We start from the raw sequence: 20989 nt of genomic DNA, 5'->3' as shown, positions 1-20989 counted from the left end.
TAAATGTTCATTTTCACATGTTTGTTAATGTCTGACTTATTAACAGTGTGTGCTTGCAAACTAGTGTTTGCTCCTGTGTATCTTTGTGTTTTTCTGACAAAGCTATTTGAATTAACATGTCAATGTCAGTTTACATGTACTAAATCTAGCTGACGGTTTTATCCAAAGTGGCATACACATTTGTTCTGATGAAAATAGACAATGCGGATCCTTTAACAATTACACAGGTCTTTATGAATGAAAGCCAGCGTCGTAAGAGCATCCTAACTCTAGATGGCGCTGTCCGTTAACGTGTTGCTCTAGAACCGGCCCGCGTGTGAACGTCGCATTCTGCTATTGGCTGTTCACAGCAGGTTCGAGCTGGGTCAACGTGGTATTGCGCATACTCAATGAACACATTCTCCTTGACTGCAATCTGTCAGATCAGCAACGCGTTTATTTCTGTAGCGAACTGGCTAACACCTTGTACGATTTCATCAAATAGTCTACTGGAGCCTACAGCGGGGTTGTTTAATACAATCAGAAAAAGTTACATCAAGTTAAGTATCACTTAAGGTGTTTTGTATCCGGCAATAAACGCAAAGAATGACGAACAGTTCAAAGCGGAAAGAAGAAGTTCATCTCGTCAATGGGGGTGTAAAGCAGTCCACATGGAGCAAAGCCTTCAACGGTAGCGCTGTTTGGGAAGAAAAGGTAGGCAGTGCCCCCTCAACAAATACATTATGTGATTTTGAAGTGTGTTTGTAGAATAACTTGAAACGTAACTGTCATCTAATTGTTGGTGCCTCTCGCTTGATTGAATGCTAGCATGCCAAGCTAACCAGTTAGCCTCCTAGCTTCTTGTGATGATGCGTCGTAATTTGCAGGCTTTTGTATCCAGGAAAGTCTGAAACTTGCGTTGGCAGGTTAATCAGATTTGTGTTTCTATACTCAGTCCTACAGGTCAGTTCCACAAAACGCCTGTCGATGAATAACGACAAATGCGTGTACTGTGCTTGTCGTGGGCAATCAAGATTACCTTCACTCACACTTGCTAGTTGCTAATCCTTTCATTATCACATTTCTGTGAGGGTATGTTCATCCAGACGTTATTTGGGTCGAATTTGACCTAACAATCCGTCAGCCGTTTCCAATCACATGGGTTCTGGGTTCATGACGTTTTCTACAAAACGTACACACACTTATATACACATATTTTATACGTTATTTTTTATATTTCTTTTTTTGATTAGAAATGTGTTGATGCACACCGGTCTGCAAGCTACTCGTGTTAATGTTAATTCTTGTCTTCAACAGGACGAGTTTTTAGATGTGATCTACTGGATTCGGCAAATAATTGCTATCATCCTTGGTGTGATATGGGGTGTTGCACCACTAAAAGGCTTCCTAGGAATAGCAATGTAAGTGTAATCAAAGTTATGACCTTGAATTTAAAGCTGCAATAGGTAACATTCTAAAATATATTCAAATATGAGAAACAGCGCCCCCCAGTTCTTGTCTGAAAACTCGAGCTGTCCTGCACACACTTGGTTGACAGTGGTTTCACAAAATAATCCAAAGAAGGAAGACAATTTGTCTGGAAAGTAGCTGCAAGCTCCAAAAAGTATAACTTGACATTCCACTTGCACTAAGCTGTCTATGTTGCCAAACAACTCATTCGCTTGCACAGTATGTTTATAAGGGGCACAATTATTGAAAACATCCTACCTATTAAACCTTAAACCTTTCCTACAATCCTCATTTCAGTAAAATCATCTTTACCCACCACTAGTTAACTACTCTATGTGCACCAAAGATCCAGTTATTTATTTGTTTCCCCAACTAGATTCTGCATCATCAATGCTGGCGTCCTGTATGTATACTTCAGCAGCTTTCAGCAGGTGGATGAAGAGGAGTATGGCGGAACATGGGAGCTCACCAAAGAGGGGTTCATGACGTCATTTGCTCTGTTTCTGGTAAGCATCAAGGACCAGGTCTATTGTCAGTTCTGGGCTACTGTAGCTCATCTGTGGTCTTTGTGAGACAGTTCCTGCCTTTTTTCGATCTGTCACGCGTTGCTGGTGGCTACCCCTTTACCTTAGCAGGCCACCACACATTTACATAAAGTTCATAAGTACATTTGCACATTGCACAAAAACTTGCTGTTGTTGTGGAACTTTTTTGGAAGTCAAATGTATTTTCAGATTGAATTTGGTTTCACACTAAAAGTAACTTCAGCTTTCAAAAGTATTTGTAGTTGCCCATATGTTTACAACCATGTGTTCAATGCTGCCATATACTGATATACTGATTCTTAAACAAGTCTTGTCTCTGAATTAACTTCAATAGCATATGTGTTATTGAATGTTTCAAATTCTGCTTATTTTTGAATTTTACAGTTTAATAGTTTTATTATACAAGCATTTTGAATTGATTGTCACCTTAAATCAGTAGATTAATTAAAGGCCGCATAGGCATTTTTTTTGTCATATTGCTGAAATTAACTTCACAGCAATCATTAAATCAAATGCTCTGACAGTATATTTAAATAAATGTTACCTGTGGGCGTTGCAGGACTTTAATAAACACAACCAATCATTATGTTCGGATCAAATGCAATGATTGGACTGGCTACTTGTCTGTACACCTACCTACCTCCCAGCAGTAGTCATGTGTTTTGGGGGAGTGGCTTTGAAGGGAGGAGGTGGGATACTTTCACACAAGCCAAAATTGCTAGTTTCACAACTTGCATACCCTGCCTTTAATACATGATTATTTTGCCCATTAGCACTCCCAATAGTGAAAGTATTTGTTTGCTATTTTTAGTTTCAGATGGCATGGATGATGTGATGGTTCTCTGTCCGTTTACGGTTTACCATGTTTGTTCCCTTGATCAGGTGGTCTGGATAATATTTTACACAGCATTACATTACGATTGAGGAGTGAAGAGGAAACCATTGGATTAAGGACATTTCTGTTGAAGTAAAACATCAAGACATGATGAGCATAGAATCTCATGGCGTCTGGGGGTTCACCACCCCTTCACAGGACTCCTCTGTACGCAGTGCATTTTGGGAACTGTAGTTGAATTCAATCACCCTGTAAAACGTTTCTAATGACCCATTTAAAACAAACCCAATGATTGGATTCTACCCCTTCTTTTGGAATGCTCAAATACTTAAAAGAAACCCATCCATACCATCTTTCCCCTGTGGAACCGATCAGTGTTGACTCTAGTTGGACTAGATTTAGGGGTAGAGGTTTAGGTCTGGCCAGTGTCATTCATTTAATCACAGATCAGTCTCACCTGTCTGCCAGGGATTTTATATTTGTGCAAACAAAAATGGTAAAATAAAAAGAAGACTGTCGATGCAACCTTTATAAATACTCATCCATCCATCCCTCTTTTCTTTCCTCTCCTAACCCTGTGTAGACCACAGACAGGTCATCAGTACCGTCATGGTACTGAGTTCATCTCTGGTTAGTACCCACTACAACTACCCAAACTAGGCTGTGGTGGCGAAGGCTAGGTTTTCTTTTAGGCTTGTCCAAATCACCAGGTGACTGAAATCAGATGAGAAAGTAAATATAACTGAAGCTAAAAGAACTGTTCTGTGCACTGCCATGACTGTTTGTAGTTTTTCTTTGTCATTTATCAGTTGTTTGTAGCAGGTAGATGTAGTTTTAATTTTGTTTCAGTTTTTTATTTTTATTTAGCATCCAGATCAAATAGTCTTACCTAATGTTTGGATATTAATTTAAACCTGTATGTAAATTATGTATAATGTCATCAAATCTACACTGTATTCAACTGATTTATTTGTACTTTGTGTTATATCTTGTTTGATGTAACATGTGTCTCAGTATTTTATAGTGAATTAAATTAAAGTGTCTGTTCTTGCAAGATGGCTGTAATGGCACTATTGTACCAGGTACACAAATGGCTTTTGAGAGGATTGTATTTTCTGATTGAGATCTTTTGGGATTCACATTAAACATGGCCTTTGTTCAGCCTCCATTTTCAATGTGATGTCGTGTTTAATGGCATTTTCCATTTAATTCCTTACATTAAGTAATTGAAGTGTTACTGCTGAAGGATTGTCGTTTGATTTCCACGCTTTAGTTTTCAAGGGAGTCTGAATAATATGACGTCAGGCAACAAAAAAAACTGTGACGTAGAAGCCATGATGGCGGATCCCAACTCCACGATGAAATTTTGGAAACCGGGTAAGTGTACAAATAATATGTTTTAAACTACAGTTGGTCGCGAATATGGTGAGGCTTACGATGTAATATGTGTAATAAAGATAGGCACTATGTGCATGTAAAAAAAAAAAGACTGAATGAAATTCATTCATTGCAGTGCGTCAACATGCCTGAATCATGAGTGCGTTGTTGGAGATGCAAACATTTCCGCCAGTTCAAGCATGATTTAAGAATTTAGGGCGGCGTTGGACAATATTGTTTGGCCAAATGTTAAGTTTTTTACAAGTAAGGTGATGTTAGGACTTCGTAACTCATTAGATAGAGTGATTAATAAAGTGATAAGAGCTACATGATCAACATGAGCAGTTAATGTGAAAAGACCAACCGTGCTTTCCGTCACTAATGTTAGCTAGTCCAGCTACTTTGCAATGTTTCTTATTTGTCTCTCATGGGAATGGATAGAAGCTAATTAGGAGGGAGTCTCTGAACCGCTGCACCTGTGAGCTAGCTAGCTAGTAAATAACTTCAATTGCTTTGCCAACTACATCACGTAGCGTGTCATGTATTACCCGTTCATATTTCTGCCTTGCCATTACCACCCTCATCTTCATCTGTCCTCAGGGTCGGAGGCACCAGGAATTTCTGAAGAACGGGAGCTCCCAACAGAGACTACGGGCTCCCCCGTCATATTCAACCCGCACACTGCGCTGTCCATCGAGAAGCAGCGGCAGAAGCTTCCAGTTTTTAAGGTTGCTCCCATCACCTGTTATACAGCCAGCACACGTAGCTAATCAGGCAGCAACTGACGCTGCCAATTTACTTCTCGTTTCATTCCTTATCATCACTTACATAAAGGGGGGAAAGGGTTAAATTCAGGGTTTATTCCAGACATTCCTCTTGAGAAGTTCTTTGATTTGGTAGCCCAGTACACCAGACAGTAAGCGGCAGTACACCAGACAGTAAGCGGCTGCACGTCAACATTTTGGATCTAGACTGAGTACCATTATGTCTAGTGGCGCTTTTATTGCCTCAACCATATTCGAGTTAACCAACTAGGCTCCTAACCGCCCTTAATGTCACCCCCATAAGGTGAATGCCCAACCAATACGACTTCCTGTCTACAACATGGATGAAGTGTAACGCTGTATGTTGAGTGAAACCCAACTGATACAGCGTGTGAACGTTTGTGTTTCCAGCACAGAAACAACATATTGTACTTGGTGGAGAGCTTCCAGACCGTCATCATCGTGGGAGAGACGGGATGTGGGAAGACCACACAGATCCCTCAGGTGTGTCGCGTTGCACGTTTGTCCTAGTTCTGGTGATGTGGTAAAACAGAGTCGAGAAAGCAAAAGAAATGGTTCTCTAGTCATATGTTTGTTGCCTGTGCTGAATGGCCGTGGACTGAGTATAACTAGGGGAACACAATAACAGCATTTTGCCTACTAAGTAAGGTCACCCCGAACTCTCAAGGTCAGATGTGCACTGCGTTGGATTGCCGCAGGGCAGGACATTGCAGCAGTGGACCCCCTCACGTGGTCCAATCCCCAAACTGGGAGAGAGTGACCTTCTCTAGATGCTTACTGGCCTCTTCTTCGCTGGGTTTGAAGAAATTCCTTTGGGGCTTAATTTATGCAGATTATGCCGTTCTAAAGCATTGACGTGTCTCTCTCGGTCTGCCTCTCGTGCTCTGTGTCGTGGATGTTGGTCGCTCGCTGTTTCCTTCCTACTTTTCTCGTTCTTATTACTGTCCGTCTCGCTCTCCCTCACTGTTCCCTTCCATCTCTCTCTCCCCATGTATTTCTGTCTCTCTCTCTCTTTCTCTCCCCCTCTCTTTTCCCCTTCCAGTACTTGCTGGAGGCTGGATGGGCAGCAGAGGGGAAGGTGATTGGGGTGACACAGCCTCGTCGAGTGGCTGCTATCTCAGTAAGTACCGTCCTCACAACCCTTCCCCTTCCCCCTAAGCCTTTCCTCCTTCACTCCACTGACTCAGAAAAGTGCAACAGTGGCTCAAATCTGGTACTCTTTGAAGAGGAGGCTGTAGACTTTCGGGGACTTCAAAAAAAATTTGGGGGGAGAAGGCTATGCCATCACAGTTGTGCCTTCTACATCTAATTGCAGAGCGGCCACTATCGTCAATTAAATATGACGATCACGTCATAGATCCCCACGTCTTCCTCCGCGTTTAGGCCTCTGTGATTGGCCCTTGGCACCGCTAACGTCCCCTCCCTCCTGACAGGTGGCCAACCGCTTGGCGGAGGAGCGCGGGGCCCTGCTGGGTCACGAGGTCGGCTACACCATCCGCTTCGACGACTGCTCAGACCCCCACGCCACTCGCATCAAGGTGCTCACCCCCCCCCCCCCCCCGTCTCCCTCCCCCTTGCTTTGAGTCGTGTAGTATTCTGCTGTGTGTTTTTGGACTGACGTCCTGATCTCCCCCGCGTGTCTCAGTTCCTCACAGACGGGATGCTGGTGAGGGAGATGATGGCGGATCCTCTCCTGAAGAAATACAGGTACAGGATCTGCGAAGTGGTGAAGCGACTTGGAGGATGTTGGGTTTCTGGTAGCGTACTTCTGGATTCTGCTCTCACAGCATAGTGAGACAGGTAGTCCGTAATGGTCCGCACACTGTCGGTGGCAGTTATCGTATGTCGGATCATTCATTTGTTGAATCGTTGAAAGTGACACATTTTATCTCATTCGAATCCGAATCTGAAATGTCCCAAGCGTCCATTTTTCAGTTTTCAGCCTTGATGTATCCCTTATGTAGTGTTTCCCAGCCACTTTGGCTTGACTAAGAAAGAGCGGTTAGTGAAGCGCGTCTCAACCTAAGGTAGGCCGTCTGTCTGGCAGCTCACCTCATATTGTCTGTCTCCAGTGTTCTGATGCTGGACGAGGCCCATGAGAGGACCCTGTACACAGACATAGCCATCGGCCTGCTGAAGAAGGTAGCTGTCCACCTGTCACCACCTCTAACACTCCCCTACACAAACGGCACCCCTTTTCTAACCCTGACAACACCCAAAAAACAAACACCCCAACTTTTTTGACTTTTTTTTCCCTCTCTCTCTCCTCTCTCTCTCTCTCTCTCTCTCTCTCTCTCTCTCTCTCCTCTCTCTCTCTCTCTCTCTCTCTCTCTCTCTCTCTCTCTCTCTCTCTCTCTCTCTCTCTCTCTCTCTCTCTCTCTCTCTCTCTCTCTCTCTCTCTCCTCTCTCTCTCTCTCTCTCTCTCTCTCTCTCTCTCTTCTCTCTCTCTCTCTCTCCTCTCTCCTCTCTCTCTCTCTCTCTCTCTCTCTCTCTCTCTCCTCTCTCTCTCTCTCTCTCTCTCTCTCTCTCTCTCTCCTCTCTCTCTCTCTCTCTCTCTCTCTCTCCTCAGATTCAGAAGAAGAGGAGGGATCTGAGGGTGATAGTGGCCTCTGCACTCTGGACGCCAAGGTGATTTGCCGCGCATAATGAAGATGGGCAGATATGCCAGGGCACAGAAAAACAAAGGCGGCGTACGATAAGAGACGGGGCGACGTCGTGAAGCAGAGGGCTGCGCTCGAGTCACATGGGAAAATTGTCTGGTCTAATGACTTTCAGAGAGACAAAGACGAAAGCAGCTTATGACTGTCGTCAGCAGTTCAAATGGGACGCTTTTCTTCCTTGTGTGAAATTGGTTTTGCTATCTTTTGGTTTTCGCTTCCCCCCCCCCGCAGCTCAGCTTAATCTTTTTTTTGCATTCTCAGGAAATGTTGAAAATGTAATTGCAGTTGAATAGTTTAGCTGAAGTGAAATTGTAGTAGTTTCTTAACTAGCCTTTTAACTCAAATACTCCTATATTTTTTTGCAAACCCTCTAACCTATTGCATTTCTATGCTCCCTCCTGTAGAAATTTCAAGAGTTTTTCAACTTGAATGATTCTGGGGACCCCAACAAGGACAACGTGTGGTATTTTGACAGTGGAGGGTCGCACCTTCCCAGTGGATGTGTTCTACACGGTTAGGTAAGCCACGGCAGACATTTTAACCTAGCTAAACTCACACTGTACCAAACCCAGTTTAAAGCAGAATCCCAATACTCTGTCTTACCCCTTACCCCTAGCCCTTAGTTTACCCCTAGCCAAAGCCCTTGTCCCTCGAAACTGAGGGGTAAGGGCTACATAGCCCTATGAAATGAGACACCACTTGGTTACGGTTACATATATCGAGGTCTCCAAAGCAAAAAGTGTTGTGCACTGATATCAAATGAAATTCGCTGCTAATGGAGTTTAGTTAAAACTGTAGACATGCACAGAGTCCATTCAGGGCTAATCAGAGAAATGAGGGACTGTTGTGCAAATCAGCAATGTAAAATTAGCGTAGCAAACTAGCGATTTTTAAAAACTTTTAAATTAAGAACATGGTTGCAAATACATATGTACAGGACTGTGTAGAGCACAAAACAAGACAGTCGTAATTTTTTAAACAATTATTTCAGCCGAAATAATTTCATTTATGGGACTCTGGATGATCTGGCCGCCATTGTTGCAGGTTGCGCAGTATTCCCATACCCCTAGGTTTCAAGTAAGCTCCCGAAAACACTTGATTTTAAGGGGTGTATACCCCTTAGTCTTAGCCCTACCCCTCGATCAAAAAGAGTATTGGGACACCACTTACTCTCACGTGAACGCGCCAAAATAAGGGGTAGGGGTTAGGGGTAAGACAGAGTATTGGGATTTGGCCTAAGCCTTGTTTCATTTGTGGAGATTGGGCAGGATTTGACAATGTCAGACATAGCTTCAACATCTCTAGGGTCGGTAAAACCTAGGACTAAGGAGGTAAGGCTCACAGGCAACTATCGTGAGGAGAACGATAGAGAATTCCAGAACTTCTTGCCAATGGTAAACACGCTTCAAACTAGAAACAGTAGCCCTATACCTTTGACATGCTCAGTCCCCACCCAGCTCAAGTGACTAGGGTTTAGCGCTTGTACCCGGGGTGAGTGGAGTGGTCGGACCCCAGGCTCCGTAGCTTGACGAGGCCCTGTGCTCCTCAGTCCTGTCCCAGACTACGTGAAGGCCACGGTGGAGACGGTTCTGAAGATCCACGAGACGGAAGACGATGGAGATGTTCTGGCGTTCCTCACCGGACAGGTCCGTTTCAACACGACACAAACACTAGACATCCTCCATTTGCCATGTCCAGAATTTGAGAAGTAGCTAAATGGAACTTTTTCAATATTTTATGTTTGCTAAAGGCAGCACGTTTGGGGATTTTTTTAAATCTAAAAATGTCTTAAGTGGGTGGGAAGTGAGGATGTCGACTTTCTATGTAACACTCTAAAACAGTCATCTAGATGGCAGATGGCAGATTTCAATAATCTAAATAAGGGAGAAAATGCTTTTCACCGTATTTAGTTTGCTCACATTTCAAGTCAGCCGTAGTACAACAATCACCACACTCTCTCATTGAACACTGACTTCATGTCGATTTGAGTTAGTCTCGCCGGGTCATTGTGAAACACACACGGGTCTGGATGAGCGCGGGTCCAGTGCTTTTCTCTGTGGAGAGCAGCAGTCCTGTATGTCCCCTGTGTGTTGTCCTGCAGGAGGAGGTGGAGAAGGTGGTGTCGTTGCTGCAGGAGCAGGCGCGGGCCCTCTCCAGGTACGGCATGAAGAAGCACCTCCGGGTGCTGCCCATGTACGCCGGCCTGCCGTACCCAGAGCAGATGAAGGTGTTTGAGCGGGCGCCCCCGACCGTCCGCAAGGTAAACCGGCCTTCCGACCTCTTCTAATGGCGTCTCTTCTAACGGCCCCCTCATCTGCTTTGGAAGAGCCGGCGGGAAAACGCGTCTGTCCGTTCGATACTGTAACCTAGCACCCGGACGCCGTTTCATTTTTGTGTATGCTGGTACCCGACTTTCAATCCCTCCGCCGTCCTTCTCCCGCGCCAGGTGGTGGTGGCCACGAACATAGCGGAGACGTCCATCACCATCAACGGGGTGGTGTTTGTGATCGACTGTGCGTTCGTCAAGCTGCGAGCCTACAACCCCCGCACCGCCATCGAGTCTCTGGTGGTCACGCCCATCTCCAAGGCCTCGGCCAGCCAGAGGGCTGGGAGAGGGGGCCGCAACCGTCCGGGGAAGTGCTTCAGACTTTACACAGGTGTGTGTGTGTGTGTATGAGTGTGTTGGTTCGGACCAATCAGCTTCCTTTTGAGGATACTGGCAGATACTGGCATGGTTGAAGTTAAGCCCCTGGTGATAGACAGATGGTTCAGCCAATCATCTGCCAAAGATGATTTGAAAGTGCCTGCTCTTTTCCAAACAGTTTCCAAGGACCACTTCCCAGATGGTTATGTGTAACGAACCATCTGGCAAAGTCAGGTTGGGAGGGAATGGGGATTGATAATTGCTAGTAGTCCCTTTTTAGTCATCTACCCCTCATACAACGTGGCTTTTCCTGTTGTTTATCATTCCCTGTGTGTGTGTGTGTGTGTGTGTGTGTGTGTGTGTGTGTGTGTGTGTGTGTGTGTGTGTGACAGAGGAGGACTTTGAGAAGCTGCCGGCCTCCACAGTGCCAGAGATGCAGCGAACCAACCTGGCTCCAGTCATCCTGCAGCTGAAGGCTCTGGGGATAGACAACGTGCTGCGCTTCAGCTTCCTCTCTGTGAGTGACGTCTAGCCCCTGACCCACCGCCTACACACCGTCACACGCTCGCGTGCGCTCAGTCACAACACCATGACGATGGTCGGCGAGCAACTGGTAAAGGTGGCAGGGGAGTTAAAGGGGGCACGGCAAGTTTAGGAACATTGGGTTTTTCCACCTGCAGGGATGCGTCTAACTCTGAGAACTTGTGATGCCTGCGCATAGCGTAAGCCACTGTGCTAGTGGGAGATATGGGGATAAGAGAGTGAAAATCCAAGATTGTGAAGCTGTTCCATTAACAGTGGCTTTGGTATCTTGTCTCAGGATTGTAAATGTTCTCAGAATCCAAAAGCGCCACCAAACTTGTACACATTTTCTACACTATAGTTAAACTGGTACAAATGGACCACAGTACTTTCTGGTTACACAGCATTTTGCAACCTTTACAGTAGCTGTAGATATTTGTTTAGATGTTAAGTGTCTTAGCATTCCAACGATAGGACTACATAATACAATGAAACTCGACAGCAAAGCAGTTGTGAGTGTGTTACAGCTGCAAGGCTAACCCTGTCTCCTGTGCAGCCTCCGCCGGCCCAGTCCATGGTGCAGGCTCTGGAGCTGCTCTATGCTCTGGGAGGTGAGAACATCTACACAGCCAGCTGGAACATCAGCGTCCAAACACTCAGTCTGATTCTGACTGACCCTGTCTGTCTGATCCGCCTGTCTGTCTGCCTATCCGTCTGTCTGTATCTGTCTGTCTGTCCATCTGTCATCTTGTCGGTGTGTCAGGTCTGGACCAGTATGGTCGTCTGACCGACCCCATGGGCGTGAGGATGGCAGAGTTCCCCCTGAGCCCCATGTTTGCCAAGATGCTGCTGGAGTCTGGCAACTTCAGCTGCTCCAAGGAGATTGTCACCATAGCAGCCATGATGCAGATCCAGAACATCTTTGTCGTGCCGTCCAATCAGAAGAAGGCAGCTGTAAGTTAAAAAAAGGTCTCGGGCCGACACGCTCAAGGTTGACGCTGGCTCGGAACTGATTTGGCCGTAACATTTCAAGCTGCAGCTGTATGTTTATCAAAGGCTGCAGTGTATTCTAAAATCCAGATTTTCCGGTCCCGTTAAGGGAATTGTAGAAACAAATCAAATGTTATGGTTGGAGATAAAAAGGAGACTTGGAAGTCCGTTACTCAATGCATTGTGTGTGTGTGTGTGCTGTCATCTGTAGGCCCGTGAACACAGGAAGTTTGCTGTGGCTGAGGGAGATCACCTCACCATGCTCAATGTCTACGAGGCATTCATCAAGGTAGGGACAGACTTTATGGACTGGTAGGAAACATCTTTATATCCAGAACAATCGTATGCACACCACCGTGGTGCTGAAAATGACTTTATACCAGGGGTCCCCAAACTTTTTTCTGCGAGGGCCAGATCATTTTTCCTTTCTTTAATGTGGGGCCGGGTCGGTCTGTAACAGAATATTACATGGGCCGGAGTGACCAGTATTATTGTGGAGATGTTATTATGATTTTAAATGTATTTATTATGCTAGATTAGTTTATTATTTTGTTATGCACCGTACATCCATACATATCAAGGGATATGTAGCCTATTAAAAGAGCATTATTAATGTCGTAATGACCTTTTTTCATATTCATTGCTATTGAAATCAAAACATTTACTTGCTTATGCATATTAATCAGTGTAAACTTCTCTGGCATTGTTCAGAGGGCCAAGCCAAATGCGTTGGCGGGCCGTATTTGGCCCGCAGGCCGTAGTTTGGGGACCCCTGCTTTATACGGTCTTCAAAGTTAATAAAGACACATTATTTGTTTGCCACCTTTCAAGACCATGAAGGCCTCTAGGTGCTCTGCAGTAGAAAGCCTTGCTAAGACCGAGGAGGTGTTGAGGACACCAGGGGGAGAGAACTGGAGGGAGTTATTGATTATGAAGGTTGATATGTGGGCGCTGAGTTATGGAGGACTTTGGTGAGCAGAAGGGTTTTTAAATGCCCTTGGATGAGAGACGGGGAAGCCGGTGAAGCTTGATGAGTTTGGGGGATGTTGGGGATGGGGGACGGTGTGTTCAGGAGACCCAGTGTCCGTATTCAACCAAACAAAGAGCCAATCACTGATCCCTGTGGGACTGCCCAAGTGCTCTGAAGTCAGCTGACGCATCGTCGAGGACTCCCCAGTTACCTAGACCAGCATAAATGATAGTGTAGTGGTAGTTCTTAGTACGACAAGCATGTTACGACTGGTGGAGGGGTTCAGCATCAGCCTGCTGTGACCAAGCCAGGCCGGTTTATCCCAGCTAACTAGCTGCAGCCTGCAGGGCGGTGCTCTACGGGACATCAGCAGTGTATCAGGAGTGTGAAGGAACTGGAGAAAGGAGAGGAAGAGGCTGACGTTTACTTTGACATGGCCATGGGTATATCCCAGGGCTGTCGCATGCAATGCAACAAGACGCAAACCCCACATGTTTGTTTGAGCCATTGATACAGGGACTAGTCGAATGGTGCAGAAGACTGTTAGAGCCCTGGTAAAGTACCCCTGTGTTTCGAGAATAAACCGGAATTTCCACTTGCGTGGCCCCGATTTGTCTTTTGTAGGATGGCAACAAGCAAGCAATTGATAAAGAAAAGAGTATTTTATATGGCAAGTTCAGCTACAAAGTGTCCATATGGGTCTATCGACAAGACAAGTCATTTGCAGTTGCTGTCGATGTGAATTGAGTTACCACCGGAGTACATCAAGTCTTAAATACCATTAGCTAGCCAAGCACACAGCTAATGCAGACAGCCCCGCTAGCCATGAGACATCTCGCTTACATCAGACCAAGCTTGACTGTGTGCAAGGGACACCTGTGGACAAACCTACAAGCAGCAAGCTTTCAAAAAAAGGCTAAATAGAAGAGTTACTACTTTCCTAGATGCTAAGTAATTGACTTTGCCATGTTTTGAGCATAGTAATGCTAATTAGGGGGGTCAGATGGCTGAGCGGTTAGGGAGTCAGGCTATTAATCAGAAGGTTGTTGGTTCGATTCCCGGCCGTGCAAAATGACGTTGTGTCCTTGGGCAAGGCACTTCACCCTACTTGCCTCGGGGAGAATGTCCCTGTACTTACTGTAAGTCGCTCTGGATAAGAGCGTCTGCTAAATGACTAAATGTAAATGCAGCAGGCCTACCTGAGGGTTTCTAGACAATATTTGTTTTGTGTTATTAATTTATTTCCAAAGATATACGCACATCAAGCAAGCAGATTTTGCCCCCTCCCATACACTCTGAGCAGATAAAAAAACGTGAGATTCATTTGCGATCTATCGTGGACAGTCATTCGATTTATCATGGACAGTCATGTGATTTATCGTGGACAGTCATGCGATTAATCGCAGTAGCATTTTTTTTTCCTTCTTTGCTCTTGACAGCCCTAGTGTATTCTGGCCCCCGGTCTAACTTGTTTCTCTCCCCCCAGCACCAGAAGAGTTCCCAGTGGTGCCAGGAGCACTTCCTCAACTACAAGGGGCTCCTGCGCGCCATGACTGTGCGAGAGCAACTCAGACGTCTCATGAACAAGTTCAAGGTGCCGCGCACCTCCAGCGAAGGTCGGCATCTCTCCCTGTGTGTGTGTGTGTGGGGGGGGGGGGGGGGGGGGGGCTCTGTGTGTGTGTATTCATGTATTCAGCCGTTCCACATCCCGCAACAGCATCTCTGTTGTTTTTGTTCTCCAGGAGATCCAGACGTGATCCTGAGGTGTATCGTGTCAGGGTTCTTCTCCAATGCTGCCCGCATGCACCACTCAGGCTCCTACCGGTGAGGACCTCCTTTACCATCCCCCCCCCTCCCCCTCTTCTCCTTGACCCAAACATTACACACTGCTAGCACTGTTACAATGGGTTCTCCCTCTCTCTTTCTCCCCCCGTGTCTCTCTCCCTCCCCCTCTTGTTTCTCTCGCCCTCCGTCTCCCTCTTTCTGTCTCTCCCTTCCCTCCTTCCGTCGGGCCCCTCTCTCCGCTCTCAGGACCTTACGAGATGACCGCGAGCTTCACATCCACCCCAACTCAGTGCTGTACGGCGAGAAGCCTCCAAAGTGGTGAGTGGTGTGTTGTTTTCGTGCGTGCGAGGCCTCCAACTGCCGATCGCAGTCAGGCAGAGCTTTTAGTGGTGCATTAAATGGAGGGCATTATGCAAGGCGTATTGACGTTTCAAGGCTTATTTTCCAAAGCATATTGGACATCTATGAGGATTGTTATTGCCCTCTATGGTTTCTCTCTGTAATCTTTCCTGTATTTGACTCTCTCTCTGTCCTTCTGTCTCTCTCTCTCTCTCTCTGTCCTTCTGTCTCTCTCTCTCTCTCTCTCTCTCTCTCTCTCTCTCTCTCTCTCTCTCCCCCCTTCTCTGTCCTTCTGTCTCTCTCTCTGTCCTTTTCTCTCTTTCGTTTCTTTTCTCTCTTTCGTTTCTTTTCCTGTTTCTACGAACCCCCGAACCACCTCTCCGCTCAACCACCAGGGTTGTCTTCAATGAGGTGGTGCAGACGGCCAAGTATTACATGCGCGACGTGACCGCTGTGGAGTCGTCCTGGTTGGTTGAGCTGGCACCTCACTTCTACAAGCAGGCCAAGGTACGTGAGGAACCCCCCCCCATGTCCCACCTGGAAACAGACAGACAGAAATCCATTCAGCCTTCACCGCAAAGCGGGCTGGTCGATTGCACTTTGACAGAAAAACAACGTGAGAGTTGATCACGCTGCGTCACACTAGAGGGCGCCATCCCCTCACAGACCAACCTCAACTGAAGCAGACTCGCGCTGTGTTTATTTGCCACTTGTTGGCAATTTGGTGTCACTAATTTTTCTCTTTTCCTGTGTCACTGTCTCTCTCTCCTTCTCTCTCTCTCTGTGTGTCTCTCTTTCCTTTTCTGAATGTCTCCCCCCCCTCCCTCCTCCAGCATGGGTCATTGGCCAGCAAGAGATCCCGGGTCCTCTAAGCTGAGCCAGCCCTGCCCCGGCAGAGAGAGGAGACGAGGAAGAGAACACACCCCCTTCTTTAAACACTGTGCCCCCCCCCCATCCCCCACACCCCCCCCACCCCCCCTCTCCCTCACTCATCTCCCCTGTATATACAGATGTACTATATATTTATTTCCCATGTCTGCCGTCACAACTCCTGCACATGTATGTAGACGAGGCACTATCCGTTCACGCTGGAAAGAACCGGACAAAGGGCAGTATGTTGTCTATGGCCGAAGGCACGCAATTTCATCCTGCTTTTGGAAGTTTGTGCTCCCAGAGTGGGGTGGTTGAGAAAGTGAGGGGTCAAAGCCAAGGCCGTCGGTCACGAAGGGTCCTTTCTAGCGTGAGGGGACAGTGTTGAACCTCCACCTGTACATAGACAGAACAGGCTCGCGTCCAGTAGACCACGTGAGCCTCCATGGTTATTTTTTTATGGCTATCGTTCTTTTCGTTGTGGCATTGGCGTGGTAAATACAGTATATGAACGAGTGAAGACTGAGAGGATGTGGCGTTTTTTTTTATTTTTTACGAGGGACGGCGGTTTGTTGACTTTTTGGGGGGCTGACGTGCTTCCTCCCCTCTTTGAGCCTCTGGGTGCCGCAGTAGTTCGTCGCTACGTTGGCCGGTCTGTTTAGATGCTACGTTAGCCTGTCTGTGTTGAAAGCCGGCGATTTGGCACTGTTGAGCTCGGAAAAGCAGGGTGCCCAGGCTCCTCATCTTTCAACAAGTCTCTTTCTAAAGCTTCAGTTATCCGCACATTCACATTGGGGACTGTCTCATATACAAGACTACACCTCATATGGAATGCATGTTTGGGTTTTGATTAGTCGACACAGAATGTACGACTAATGAGTTAACTGTGACAAAAGACCTCTTTGCTTCCTGACAGTTGCCGTAGAACTCGGTGCCACTTTTACTAACTGTCCAGCTCAAACATTGTGGCCTTTTTAACCGTTCTGTGCCAAATAATATTTTGTATCAAAACCATATTTCACGTTTCATTTTTCTTTCCGAAATGAAATGTGCAAATAGCGTTGTAAGTGCAACACATGCAATCAGAACTACAGCTGAAAAGTGCCATTTGTTCCTGAGGGTCGTGTCAAGTGCATCGAAAGACACATACGAAGCCTAAACGAAAATACAAAAACGACACAAAAACCCCCCGAAAAGGTTGATCTTTTTTAGCCATGTTTCTTTGGCCATCACAGTAGCATTTCTTTCCCCCTCGAGCCTCAGACCATGTTTCCAATCAACCACTGCACTATTGTACACCTCCCTCTTAGTCAGTGTCATCAATGTTTATAGCAAAGGCACAAGTTATGTGATGTGTTCCCCGACTCCACCCGAGACCCACATCATTGTCCGCTGTTTTTATTTTCTCTCATTCCTTTGTGAAATGCCTTCAGGAAGTAGGATTTCACACCAGAAGTTTCCGAAAGCCACAGAAAGCCAGAGAACAAAAAAACACGTTTGAATCCACTAGGTCCTGCTTTCATATCAGTAAGGTTGCTGTCCTGAACTTTATTGACTGTCTGCATGGGTTTACATATAGATACCATGTCCCTATGACAAGAAGTAGGCACATTTTTAACTGCCTCCAATCTCCGGATACATAGCCTACAATAGATGCAATTCTATTAGTGACGTATACAAGTGAAAATACTCTTGCATGTGAGGTGGTAACTCTTGAACAACACTTCGTCGATGAGAGGACGTCTTTCTCTTTGTCACATGCTGATAATCTTAATCTGTAAACAGCCTAACTGTAATCTGTAGACGTCTGTACTCGCTCCTAGGAAGCAGTTGTATTCCCCTCACTTTCTGTCCAGCACATCTTATAAAAAAATAAAAATAAATGTCTGGTCACACACTGAATTGTGTCTGTCTCACTGCCTGGTGAAGTTGGTGTTAAGCTGTGCTAAAGGCTGCTGTAGTAACTACGTTTCGCAACACGTCACATTGCATGTGTTTGGATGGGTACATCCAACGTTTGATTAGAGTTGCGTGTAATATTGGAGGGTAGCAGATCTGAATCATGCTGGCAGATCCAAGTTTTATTTTCGTTGCCAGGAGGTGTCAGTGTTGTACTACAAACACTGCCTGAACTGGAATTCCTCCTTATTTCATGATCAAGTAGCATATTTATCTTCAAAGTGATGCGATATCAAGTTAGTGATAGTATTTTAAGATAGTGGTCTTCAACTCTGGTTGAATGGGTCGTTATCTAGCTCTGCAGAAGTTTAACCAGGATTGAACACTCCTGCTTTAAGCTATCAGTGCAACTTGTTGGGGGCATTTTAATTAACATGTTTGTACAATTCACACCATTTTGGATAATTTGGGAAATTGAACTATAGATAGTATTCGTTTATAGCTATACAAAGTTTATATATATATACAGATTAGAATAAATTTCTCATATATGCTAATTGAGATTGCTGTCCTAGTAAGCATCAGTGCACATTGCTTCTATTCCACCAGTTTTTGCTTCCTGTGAAATCATTTTCACTAGGCCATCTGCATGAACCCAAGGAAACGTTGACAAATGTAAGTGAAGATAGGATAGATCAGACTGAGTTTAAACACAAAAGTAGGTCTATGCGTTTGCACAAATTGGGCTATCATTTCGTCTCTTTTTTGGACCATTATCCTAAAGACCATGAGTGGGCAGCGGGAAGACAGCGGCTGACATTCTAGCGCTCCGATCGGTGTGATGAGTGGCGGGAAGCGGGAAGCGCAGCCAGACTCCCCGGGGAGGGAGGAAACGACTGACGGACGGAAGTGATGCCGATTTCCGAGATAACGGCGTGGAGTGTCGACGTTGACAGCAGGACAGGAAGGCTTAACCCTTGTGCTGCCTTCGGGTCACATGACCCAAAGGTTCATAACGAACCATCGTTGTGTTTACCCAATTTTACCCAATACAAAAACAAATAAAAATAATTTTCTTTTAACCTTTGCAATGTGGGGGGTCTGAGACAGCCCAACGGTTAAAAGAAAATGCTTCACTTTGTTTTTGTATGCGGTAAATTTGTCGCAATACGACGGTGGGTCACAATGACTGATGGGTCAGAATGACCTGAAGATAACACAAGGGTTAATGTAGTTTCTCCGTTCCTGGTTTCAAAAGCAACACAACACCTATGTCCATTAGCCCATGGAACAATAATTAGTTACACAGGCAAATTGGCCAACACTGAAGCTGTTCACTGTCACAGACAATCCACACACATCTGCCCTAACCCTCAAGATAGCTGAAGATACTTGACTTACCATAGATGCAGCTCTTGAGTACATACGCGGAAATCCCGGGGGGGACACAACCCCCCCCCATCCTGGGAAAATATGATTTCCCCCCCCCCAATAAATCACTGTAAACATAAGGAATTTTCAATAATACTAATAATATACATTTAACATATTACAATGTAGGCTATGTGTTACAGCAGTAATTATGGTGTCCCCCTCAGGAATTGCTCTTGAGAAAATGTCATAATTGTCCCCCCCAAAATTTTCGCCACTGCTTGAGTAGCCCCTGCCCTGTTTTGGAGACCTTAAGATGGTGACAAATTCCCTAGTTGTAGGGTAAACAGAATATACATTTTTAAACAAGTTGGCCTACTGTACTGTCTAAGTGTATTGAGCTGTTCTGCACCCAAATCCATTTTCAAGCAGACTTAGACTGACGTAGGCTACAACGATGTAAGTCGTCTTTACAATATCCAAAATTGTTTGTCAGTCTCACTCAGTTGGTCATCATTGTTGCGTAACTTCAGCGTTTGGACAACAGTAGCCATTAGTGATTAAAGGACTGGATTTGTCTGACGCAGCAATTTGAACAGCTTGGTTCTGTAATCCTCCCATGTTTCAGATAGAAAAGAAAAAATCATTGACGTGTTATGTCCAATTTGAGGAATGGTTAACTGTTTTTACTGGCTTGATGGGCAGGGAAGTCATGCATGGTTTGTAATTACCCCCTGTTCAAAGTTTACATATGTTTTGAAAGAAAACAATCTGTTCGTTTTTTTTCTTTCACAACCATTGAAGCGGGAAGAGTGGCCTATCGACCCTCTTAAGTGATATCTTGATGCATTTTTATATGATATACATATCATTAGTTTCGTATAATCAAGTTTACTGTAGGATACTAGAAAATATAAAAAAAATCGGAACATTTGTAGTTAGAATCTTAATTGTTGTACGTTGTTGACGTAGAACTGCATATCTTATTGGTGGCTTTCCAACGCTCCCTTCCGTGCCATCCAGTATGTTGACCTCGTGATGAGCAGAGAAAAGGCCAGAAGGCTCACATGCTTCCATCCTGTCTCAGCAAACATTAACCTGTTCTCCTGGTGGAAACTACTAATGGCACATCAACGTGGATGGGGTTAATAGAATTCAATAGTTAAATAGTTCTCTTTTTCGGAGTACTCTTGTTTTGACATCCCTATAGGACCTTTACTCTTATTAACCATGCGTTAATTAGTTATTTCCCACAATGCTGAAACATGGTAAACAAGGACCTTAACGCCGCCTCAGTGCCAGATTCACAACCTACAACAGGACACAGTGCAGATGCATCGGCTACCTGTGGTAAAGAGAATACAATACTTAAAGAAATGTGTTGGGTGAATGAACCATGAGCTGGATATAATGTGTTACAAAAGCGTGCCTTGAGATAAAGTGGGGCACGATGGGAACCAGACTGGCTGTAGCCTTTTATGATAAATACTAAGAAGTCAAAAAGAAAAAAAATGAAATGAAAATAATGGAATATCGCGAGGGGGGAGTGGTGAGAGACTTCAAGCAAGGGAGGAATTTTTACATTTGGGAGGGAGGATGCAATCAGTTGTGTGAGGCTCGCCGCTGCCTCCCCGGGTGACAAATTGAAAGTGTCTCGGTCTGGTTTATAGCCCTGATCAGGTCAAACGAAAAATATTGGAGGTCTGGGTGAGGAGACAGGCCCGCCTGGTGCAGATAAATGGACTGATCATTTCTTATTGAGAAACAATTCCTAAAAGGTAGTTTACTGTGTGACTGGGGAAGCGGCGAGCAGAGAGCCCAGCCGCACACCCACTGCTCCCTCCCTGACCCTTTCCTCCAGCGCCGGAATTAAATGGATAGAGAGAACGCGCGTTTCTGATGGCACTCCTCCGCCGGAGAGACACTCCATTTGTTATGAAGTAGGGGT

The 20989-nt window shown here is 45.4% G+C and overlaps 2 protein-coding genes across 2 annotated transcripts; both read left to right on the top strand.

The window, feature by feature from the left end:
• Positions 1–347: 347 nt before the first annotated feature.
• Positions 348–4004, top strand: rab5if (RAB5 interacting factor). Its single transcript, XM_062458400.1, has 4 exons — positions 348–693; positions 1297–1400; positions 1826–1955; positions 2877–4004. The coding sequence occupies exons 1-4, from the start codon at positions 586–588 to the stop codon at positions 2916–2918; spliced, it is 384 nt and encodes a 127-aa protein (XP_062314384.1). The 5' UTR covers positions 348–585; the 3' UTR covers positions 2919–4004.
• An 84-nt stretch (positions 4005–4088) lies between these two features.
• dhx35 (DEAH-box helicase 35) lies at positions 4089–17673 on the top strand. The gene is given in 23 exon segments (XM_062458409.1): positions 4089–4206; positions 4807–4934; positions 5382–5474; positions 6034–6111; positions 6425–6529; positions 6637–6698; positions 7064–7133; positions 7561–7600; positions 7603–7619; positions 8056–8106; positions 8108–8169; positions 9201–9297; positions 9753–9911; positions 10098–10308; positions 10688–10812; positions 11374–11428; positions 11581–11771; positions 12019–12096; positions 14264–14393; positions 14520–14601; positions 14809–14880; positions 15297–15408; positions 15735–17673. Coding segments are annotated over 23 exon segments (2139 nt in total). The 5' UTR covers positions 4089–4124; the 3' UTR covers positions 15774–17673.
• Positions 17674–20989: the final 3316 nt, after the last annotated feature.

The sequence above is a fragment of the Osmerus eperlanus genome, chromosome 4, assembly GCF_963692335.1.
Source record: "Osmerus eperlanus chromosome 4, fOsmEpe2.1, whole genome shotgun sequence".
Taxonomy (NCBI): Eukaryota; Metazoa; Chordata; class Actinopteri; order Osmeriformes; family Osmeridae; genus Osmerus; species Osmerus eperlanus.
Note: the sequence above shows the minus strand (reverse complement) of the source record. Positions and strands in the feature narration are given on the sequence as shown.